General features: G+C 34.6%; 1 protein-coding gene across 2 annotated transcripts in view; it reads left to right on the forward strand.

Annotated features, from left to right (window-relative positions):
* The window catches only part of LOC110031595 (tRNA (guanine-N(7)-)-methyltransferase non-catalytic subunit wdr4), a 41,776-nt gene that overhangs the window by 22,694 nt on the left and 8,435 nt on the right, over nt 1-10,647 (forward strand). Inside the window, exon 6 of one of the 2 annotated variants that reach the window (XM_020734858.1) lies at nt 5,389-5,881. The exons of the other annotated variant lie outside the window; for it this stretch is intronic. Coding sequence (XP_020590517.1) covers nt 5,389-5,869 — 481 coding nt within the window. The 3' untranslated portion in view covers nt 5,870-5,881. Of the gene's footprint in view, nt 1-5,388; nt 5,882-10,647 lie in introns of those variants that run through there. 2 annotated transcript variants of the gene reach the window in all.

The raw sequence follows: 10,647 nt of genomic DNA on the forward strand, positions 1-10,647 counted from the left end.
TTCCCGTTGATCCCCTTTTTAGTTCTTTTCATAGTTTTCAATCATTCTTTAACTGATCTCATTTGTTCTTCATTTTCATGTGATTATTATCTCTTCTAGTCATTTCTTTGAATTTAACCAAGATATTTCACCACCTTTCTTTGTTAAAAAATGTAGTGGGTTTATTTCCCACCTTAACCTCCCTCACACATAAATCACAGAATATGATAGTCACTTCTATATCCCACATGGCTGATGTTCCAGCCTCTTTAGCTTTACTCATTGAGTTATGTCAGATTAACGGATAAGCACAAAATATTTTTTTTCATGGCAAAAAAATCACAAAACAAAATAACAATTTTTATATCTACCCTCTAAAAATTTCAAAACAAAAAATATGTATTTGTTTATAGCAGATTCCTATATACAAAAAAAAAAACTATAAATCCGAACTTCTAATAGTTGAAGCATATTCCTATAATTGATATTCTCGTCGCATTGAACTTGTGGGAATAATATAAATGCGACGTGGTTTATCAAACAATGCCGTCAAAACAAAAAAAGAGTAAACCTTCCTATGAAAGGAGTGAATGAAAAAGCTTTTGTGGCATTCTTAGAATAACACCCCCTCTCTCACTTTTTTTTTTAGTTTACTCAAGAAACGAGTTCTATAGTTTATGCTAGCAAATAAACAAATGATCCCGGCTAAAACAAATGAAAGGGGTAGAGGCAAGAGTGATAGGGGAGGTTTTATGCCAAATGAGTAAAGCTAAAGAGGCTGGAACATCAGCCATGTGAGATAGAGAAGTAACTATCATATTTTATGATTGAGTGTGAAGGAGGTTGAGGTGGGAAATAGACCCACTACATTTTTTAACAAAGAAGTGTGGTGAAATATCTTGGTTAAATTCAAAGAAATGAGTGTAAGAGATTATGATCGCATGAAAATGAATAACAAATGAGACCAGTTAAAGAATGATTGGAAACTATGGAAAGAACTGAAAAGGGGATCAACGGGAATGAGTTGGGATCCAGTTAAGCGCATAATAGATGCACCAGAAGAATGATGGGCTGAGAAATTACAGGTGCATAAATAACTATTTTTATTTTATGTTTAATCTAATTTCGTATTGAGTTGACACTATTTTATTAATGCACATTTGTTATTTATATCAGGCAGTGCCGTCAGCAAAAAAAAATAAATTCGTTGGCATTGATCCAGTAATGGAGGAAAAACTAGATGGAATGTTCACTGGGGTTGTCGCTACAGGAACTCATGCGTTCACCCTAAATGATATAGGGTCTGACAGCTCAGCCCAAAAGACGTGCAGATAGGTGATTCAGGAGACCGCCTAGTCATGTTCACACATATGTTCAATTCACTAGTGTGCCTAAGCGTCCCAGAGTAGAAAAAAAGAACAAAGAGGTTGCTTTCATTAAAAGCACTATTAATGCACTTGTTGAAACATGCCAAATTCGGTCTTCTTCATTGCAGGACAGCTCAATTGATGAGTGTCTTCAGGTCTTCAATACATATTCAGATGTTAAGGCAGACGATGATGACTACATTCGATATGTGAAGGTGTTACGAGATCCAACCATCAGACAACTTTTTATGAAGTTGGAACCGAAATACCGAGTTAAATACTTGCGATCTTTTATGCACGATTGAATATTTGAGTTATTACATACTTTAATTTTTATTGTTCTATGTTATGTTTATGTGATGCACACTTTTTTTATTTCTTTCGTGGATGTTTTAGACAGTTCACCTTTCTATGTGGTTGTTGTTTCTGTGATGGTCAATTTTATTATATATTTTTTTGTTTTGCCCAAAGTTCATGTGTTCTATTCATCTTTCATAACATATTTTTGTTCTTATTACTAAAGTTTATTCATTTTTCTTTTAATAATTTTGTAGTATGGATGAAGAAGAAATGAAGAAGAAATCATGAAGAAGAAATCAACCACATACGCACAGTCGCATTTACCCTTACCTTATTGTATTATTACTATCTTAAACACGTTGACCGAAACTCATGTATGACTTCAATTCAAATAGGAGATAGATGGGTTGGTGAGTTATTATGGGGCCATCCAACATGGTTCTTTAATATGTTCCGTTTGACACAAGAAATATTTCATGATCTGCTAAATGAACTTTGGATCCATCATGGGTTACACGGCTCTGCAAGAACAACCCTAAGGGAAGTGCTTGCAATAACTCTATACATCTTAATCTTAAAATGAATCAATAAGAGGGGCTATGGAGCGTTTCCAACATTCATCTGAAACCATCAGCCGATATTTCTCAGTCGGTTTGAACTCTCTTGTGAGTTTGGCCCAGAAGGTAGTGAAGCCCGAGGATCCAACGTTCCATTCAATTCCTTCACAAATTGCAAATGACCCTCGATACAAATCATTTTTTAAGGTCTGTCTTTTACCATTACATTTATCTTTCTACTTTTATTACATTACAGTTTAAAAAAAAATTTTAGTTGTAACTACAAGATTGTATTGGATCTGTTGACGAGACGCACGTCGATATACGACTATCTAGTAAAGAAAAAGTTGCGTACATCGGCCGGTTCGGTGCCCCAACACAAAATGTTATGGTCGTATGTGATTTTAATATGTGATTTACTTTTGTCATGGCTAGATGGGAAGGAAGCGCCCACGATAGTCGTCACGATAGTCGTGTTTTTAAGTTCGTGTTTTTAAGTTCGCTACCAGAAACTTGAGACATGGATTTTCGTACCCACCTCTGGGTAAATATTATTTGGTTGATGCTGGATATCCGTTACAAATGGGATATCTAAAGTCATATCCAGATACAAAGTACCACATTCCTGATTTTAAAAGATCTAGTGGTGCCGCACGAGGCAAAAAAGATGTTTTTAACAAAAGACACTCTTCATTGCGCGACGTAATTTAAAGAACGTTCGGAGTGTGGAAGAAGAAGTGAGTCATATTACGGGATATGACGTCTTACCCTTTTCCAAATCAAGTACAAATTGTTGTTGGCATAATGACGCTACACAATTTCATCCGACGCCACCCTTCGAGATCGGATACAGAGTTTGTCATTTTAGAAGATGATTCAGTGCAAATTCCACCTGAAGCATTTAAATATCATGTGGGACGTTCAATATATGAAAAGTTTAGTTCAGAAGATGCATGCACTCGAGAGGGTGAATGTGCATCAGAGACGACGACTTTATGAGAACAAATAACAAATGATATCAGTCGGTCGTGAATGAAGTTTTTTACAATATTTTTTTATATGATGTTTAATTGTTAAATTGATTAATATTACTTTTGAAGCACTGTGCAGTTTTGGGATGAAATTGGTTGTTAAGTTTTGATAGAGAAAATATTATGATCACAATATTGAGAAATTTACAAATGTCTTTTAAATGTCTTTAATAATTTTAATTTTATTAAGCATTTTTTGTTTTTTTTATTAAGTTTATAGTATAATGATTCTAGAATTCATATTGCAGAAAAATAAATTAGCTATGAATTATATTCCAGAATTCTTATTGCAGCTTTAAAACATTTTTTTTAAAATAATAAGTTTCTAGTATAATGAATCAATAGCTTTGGCAAGATTCTTAAAACAATTTATTTATATCCAATGAACCTTCATGGGTTCAATTTTTCTAATAACTCATTCACTAGCATATATGTGTCTCATTTCCTAATCACATTTGATGTGCTGAAGGATACGATTTATGTTTTTATTCCTATAGATTTGGTTTTAAATGAGCATGAAAATTGGTTTTGGTTTTCTTGGTCATATTGCTTTGGTAGCAAAGTTTAATTTGGTGGGCTTAATACAAAAGATAGTTTTGGTAACAAATTTTAATTTGATGGACTTAGCACAAAAGACAAAGTTTTGACATCAAAGTTTAATTTGGTAGGGTAAATACAAAAGGTTTTCTTGGCCATATTGCTTTGGTAGCAAAGTTTTCTTGTATTTTATGTATACTTTGTTATAATCCTGAATTTGTTGCGGGTAAAGTTGTTTGGCTATGTTTGTTCTTTAAGCATGAAATGGTTCATAATGTGAAAAAAGAAAGATGAAGCTTATATTAGTATACTTATTTTAGACAGGTTTATGGTTGGTCAATGCTAATAGATTGTACTGCACATTCATTTAGGTTATACTGCACATTCATCTAGGTAAGTTGGCATGCCATGTAACAACTTTACTACTCTGAAACTAAACCGATCCCATCGAAATAGCCAAGTTACAATATTGGTACATTACTTTAAATGTTTCTATATTCATTATTTAAGCTGATTATTTGATGGCTATGGGGCAAATAACAGGGCTCTGACCATCTTTTTAATGAGAATTAAAATCATCATCAAGCCTTGTTCTAATTATTTGGGTGTTAGATTTGTAAATAAAGTTGCATTTTGGGATGCATAGAAATAATTTTATTAATACTTGTGATATCCTTATGGTCAATAAGTTATTTTTACTGAAGCTATTATCACATGAGACTTGGCATGTTTGTTTCTTGTTATGACCAATCAATCGCTGCCGAGCTCATTTGTTTGCATGTGTCAGGTTGGATGATTTACAGACATACATTCAATTCTCACATATTTATGTCCTTACCACCTGGACTTCATTTCTTACGCATTTGCCACTTTACTCATATATGTATTGCGTTTTTGGGCTAGATATCTACTGATGAAAGGGTTCAAATGCCCTTTTGAAAACCGGTTATTTGTTGATTTTCTGGGTTGCTCAAATGCTGTATTTTTGGAAGAATTCAAATGCGTTGTTCGAACTGAATACCTACTATTTTTTTTGTTGAAGAGTTTGAAATTATTAAGATGTTTATATACGCTGCTCGAAGTATTTTAATAGTGAGTTTATTTAGAGGAGAAAAAAGTTGGAATTATGTTATTGAGAAAAAAACTTCAATTTATGGCTGATGAAAGATGCAAATGCAGCAATTTTAGTTTTAATTTCAATGCTCATTCTCTCAGGTTTTATTTAATTCTGTTTACATACATAGCAATTGAAACATTCAATTTATGGATGGTAAATGATGTCAATTTATACAAACTGCAAAAGTATGTTTTGGCCTAAAGGTTTAGGGCAATGCCTGTTAATTCTTCAAACAGAAAATTTACATTTCAGGGCATTCCCCAATTTCTTTTCAATATAGCTCTTCGGAATGTAGGTTTGTTTACAGCATTACTTTACAAGAGATCAAACCTTGCCCCCTTGCTTTTAATGTTTATTATTTTTATTCATATAATAGTGGAGCACCTTGGATGGCCAAAGAACTATGTTTCAACCATTGCTTCCACAATTTGTTGTGTTGAGTTTTTTTTTGTTATTCCCTCTAGTTTTTGACTGATCAACGTTTTTTATAATAATTGCAGGACAATGAGCTTGAGATATTCAGGGAAGTTAGGGCAAATGATGTGTCGATGTGGGCTACCGTCATTGCTATTCACATCACGACAGACACATAGTTATGGGCGACAATTCTATAGGTGCCCGCGTTGGGGACAAGGACCGGACGACTGCAAATTCCTCAGGTGGGTCGACGGTGGAACTATTTCTACGATATCCCAATTGGACACAGGTGCTAGAAGTTCAATAGTACCACAACGGGACAACACTGCATGTGGTTCGAATTCTTCCGTTTCTACGATATCGCAGTCGGACAGGTTTGCTCAGGGTTCTGGAGTGTCAGATGCAGGTGACATGGGCCGTGATATGTTGCTACATTATAAAGTTAACATTATCATATTTTTACTTATCATTTTAACATGTTTTTTTTTTTACGGGCTCTTATTATACTTTGTAGTAGTATGTGCTGGTGCATTTGACTTTTGTATGTATAACATATTCATTTGATGTGATCGGATATGTTTTAGTCATATAAATATAAATCAATTTTTTGGTATTTTTCTTGTCTGAATAGTGATATTTAATTTTGTTGAGAAAAAAACAAATTTTGCTGCACAGATTATTAATTTAATTAAAAAAAAATTTCAAATAAGCTGTTTACAAAACGTACTAACCAAACAGCTAAACTGTTTATTCAGTATAGAGGCAGAATGATCAATTTTCCAGAATCAGCTTTTTTCATAAGCGCCAACCAAACAGACAGATAGTTTATCCGGATCAGCTGTTCATCAACAAATTATCAGGATAAGCTGCTTATCAGCAGAAGCTGGATAAGCTGCAGCTGCCCCAAACAGACCCTAATTCTACTAGATGAATTTATGTAGCAAAGCATGAATTTGTTCTTCCTCCCTAATATGCATTTTCCAGTCATTTTGTGCAATATTTCTTGAGATAAACTGTAAATCTTTACGCAAATAGCATAGTAATGCTCTACACAGTTGAACTGTAAATCATACATCACAATCAAGCTATAAATAACTCACAAAACTCTTATTGATCAGACTTTGTGTCAGACATAGATAAAAAGATGAATTGGAGCCAGTTTGTGTAATAAGTTGACCAATGCCATGATTATCTTTTTTCTTGCATATTTAACTGCGACTTTTCAAATTTTCAGTGCTACATTTACCATCACATTGAAAAGTTGAGCCACATTTTGTTACTTATATTTTTTCTTACTATCATATCCTAAGGGCATTTTTTCAAAAAAAAGTCCCATACTGACGAAGTTAACCTCAATTACTTTTCAAATGTTCTATCACTAATTCCATCCATTTCCTCTTTATTAATTTTCTCATAATCCCCTTCATCCATTTCTATAATTTCGTGATTTTTGCTAGCAAGTTGTTCATTAATATCAAGAGAAGTACTACCAATAAATATATTAGTCGTCCTCTTAAAAAAATTAAAAGACATGTATATTAGTCCTTAATTAACAAATAACAAGCATGCATTACATTCTTATAAAAAGGCATAAGCTAGCTGATGTTTGTATCTAAATTAAAGAGAAAGAGTCACCAACAAACGTCTCACTCTGTTCGTTTATTCCATCCATGATGAAGTCTGAATGATTTTAAGGCATCAAGGCCTTAGACATTTTCAACAGAAAGTATGAAAATATAAACAGCAAGATATTGTTTAGAAGTAACTGAATGAAAGCCTAAAACAGCAATAGAAAGAACGATTATGCAACACTACTTTCCAACATCTATATCTAGATTCAAAAAAACATATAGAGAATGCACATATCTCCTAAATACTCTAAAAGATGACAATATTGAAGTCAATGGAATGATGGAATCATATAATGCAACATTGCAACTAAAAAAACTCAATTTATTAAAAAAACCTGCTTTCCACTTTCCACCAGAAATTCTAAATAGGAAGAACTAGATGAGAGCCTAAGAGGTGAATGAGGTTTTACAACCTTGGTTTGCACTTTTTGCACAATGTAAAACCACAAAATGTGAAACCTCAAGGCATGGAAGGAGGATCAACTGATAAACTTACCTACGGGCTACAGCGAAGATGTTCAAGATATAGCCAGTTATTCACTAGTTACTATGAGATGTTGAAGGAGAAAGAAAGCAGAGTAGCAAACAAAGCTGCAAGCTGCGAAAGGGCGAATCCGAGTGAAAGAAATGATAGTCATTAGAGAGAAAATCTGAGAGGCTGCGGTTTTACTCTTGAGAGCAGGCATTCACTCAGTCAAAACTCCAAACTCGAAGAAAAGGAAATGAAATTAGGGTTCTGGCGTTTTGCCTTTTATATTTTGGGAAAGATGGAAAGAGGCTTGAGAAGTTTCATGTGACTGAAAATCCAAAATGAAATTAGGCTTAAGATGTGAATCGCCTTCCGCTGCTCCTCCCCTTTCTGGCTTTTGGGAATTGAACGCGACCCGATTATCAATTCGGTCCAAATTCTGGACCCTAACCCAACCCACATGATATAGGGTCATCACTAACCCGGTCATCACTAACCCGGATTTTTGAGTTGGGTTCTGGTCGAGTCAGCCCTACTTGCTATCGTGTTGGCTAAGAGACTTTGTCATGGCTATTTGTTGTTGCAGCAGCCACATGACTTCTATTAGCCCCAGCCCCATGACTTTTTGGTTTGCTTTTGGTAATGTTTTTTTTTTTTTTTTTTAATCTTTTTGTAGTGTGAAGTGTTTTTAGGCATGCCCAATGATATCACTGCTCTGGACTATTCCCAAGAGTGTTGACCTGGACTCCTTTTTTGGGACTACAAGCCGGTTCAACTGGTTGGACTTCAATATTGTGTGGTGAAATTAAAATTGACGTTAACAAACTTGGATCCATAGATTTCTATTGCAGCTACATTTGATCATACTTTAAGCTGTTATGCGTTTCTCATTTCTATAGGAGAAGTTAAAATACTTTGGTTTTGGTTTGTGCTCTTACATCCACATTATTTGTTGTTGCAAGAGATGTTGATATAAAAAATCATTTACTGATAAGAAAATAAATATTTCCCAAATATCTTTGTAGATTTTTCTTGGTTACCACTAAATCCATTCATTAAATTGGGTTGTGTTCAATTTACAAAAAGATATGGCTTGTTTTGGGGTTGACATTTTAAATATGACTTGTGGTTTTCTGAATGTAGGACAGATGCAAGGATGGCTACATACTTCAATAACAATGTACCTATTCACCGCCGAGAATTATTCATATGGGTTATCCTAGTTGGTAGATATCAGTGGGTGGAAGATGACAGTCCACGGTGATATGAAAAGGTTATATCTTTGATAGCAGAGACCAGGTGGGAAAGGGAGGGACGGAGGGAGGGAGTAAGAAGGCGATCCATGTATTATTCAGAAGTACTCTTTAACTAACATTAATGCAAAAATTCATATCATTTAAAATTTTTTGTGATTTGATTTGATGAACCTGTACAAATTATTCTCAAATAGAAGTGGATGCTACTTTAAATTCAACCATGTAGTATTCAAAAGTACTCTTTAAATAACAATAATGCAAAAATTCATATCATTTAATTTTTTTGTGATGTAATTTGATGATTCAATACAATAATATTCTCAAATAGAAGTTGATGATACTTTTTGTTAGAATAGAATCAGGATAATTCTTATTGATACAAAGAGGGGTATATATACCCATTTTAGGATCAACTAGAAAGAAAAAAAAAATATAAACTCATGATATAATAGAAGGGAAAGAAATAAAACTGAACTTAATAGAAAAAGGATGGAAATCAGAGATAACGTAGAATAATCAGAATTAAATAAGGGCTACTCATAGCCATTAAAATATTATAATACCCCCGCTCAGGTTGAAGCATAGATGTCAGCCATGTTCAACTTGGACTTGAAATCATCGAATAATTGCCGATGAAGGTTTTTTGTGAGGATATCCGTCAGTTGGCTACTGGATGATATAAACAAAACGTAAATTTCTCGAAATTGAGTTTTTCCTTGATGAAGTGTCAGTTAATCTCAACGTGTTTGGTGCGATCATGCTATATTTGATTGTGAGCAATGCTAATGACTATCTTATTATCACAAAACAACTATAGGGGAACAAAAACTGACATACGCAATTCTCGAAGCATGATACGTAATTAGAGAGCCTCACAAATTCCTAGTGACGTGGATCAAAATTTTGCTTCGGGCAACCACGGACTGCTTTTTGCTTTCCACGTGACCAGATTTTTGCACACAAATGAGCAATACCTCAAGGGCATTAGGAATTCGATGGTGTGTGTTACCGACCCAATCAATGAAAACAACAATATTGTGAGAGGTGTGGCGGGAAAAATACAAACTTGAGCCCTGTGTGTCTTTTAAATTGCGGAGAATCTAGTGGACAACTTGGAGATGGTGCTCATAGGGGTTATGTATGAATTGACTTACTATTCCAATTGTGGCATATGTCAGGGCATGTATGGGCGAGGTATGTGAGTTTTTTTACAAGGAGCTGGTGGCGAATCTTGTTTACAAAAATTGCATTAGGAATATCAAGAAGCTTTTCATTTGGATCTATCTGGACAGCTATTGGGCTGCACAAAAGAAGATTGTTCTCTATCAAAACTTCAATGACATATTTTCACTGAGACAGACAAATGCCCTGAGATGACCGAACAACTTCCATGCCTAAGAAATAGCGGAGAAAGCTCTTCATCTCAAAGGAGGCAACAAGAATGCCTTTTAAAGATTTCAATCCTACTAGGTCATTCACTGTGTGAACAATATCATCGACATAAACAATAAGGATAACTACTTGGTTGCTAGAGGAATGTCGGAAGAAGAGTGTGTGATCTGATTGAGCCTGAGTGAATCCATGGCCTACCACCACATTTGTGAACTTCCCGAACTACGCTCATGGTGATTGCTTCAATCTATAGAGGGGCTTTCACAGTCTACATACTTCCCTCTGGAAGGTAGTGGAGTCAAAGCCTGGAGGAAGAGCCATGTAAACCTCTTCTATAAGATCACCATTCAAGAATGCATTTTTAACATCAAGTTGAAATAAGGGCCAATCTAGATTCACTGTCAGGGATAAGAGAACCATAATGGTGTTTAATTTAGTCACTATAGCAAATGTCTCCTCGTAGTCAACTCTGTAGGTCTGTGAGTACCCTTTGACAACCAACCGTTTGCATTCAAAGGATCAATCAGATTTAGATTCGATGCTAAAAATCCATCGGCATTACACTGCTTTCTTAGCCACGCGGAAAATCAAACA

The sequence above is a fragment of the Phalaenopsis equestris genome, unplaced genomic scaffold (assembly GCF_001263595.1).
Source record: "Phalaenopsis equestris unplaced genomic scaffold, ASM126359v1 Scaffold000840, whole genome shotgun sequence".
In the NCBI taxonomy this organism is placed as follows: domain Eukaryota; kingdom Viridiplantae; phylum Streptophyta; class Magnoliopsida; order Asparagales; family Orchidaceae; genus Phalaenopsis; species Phalaenopsis equestris.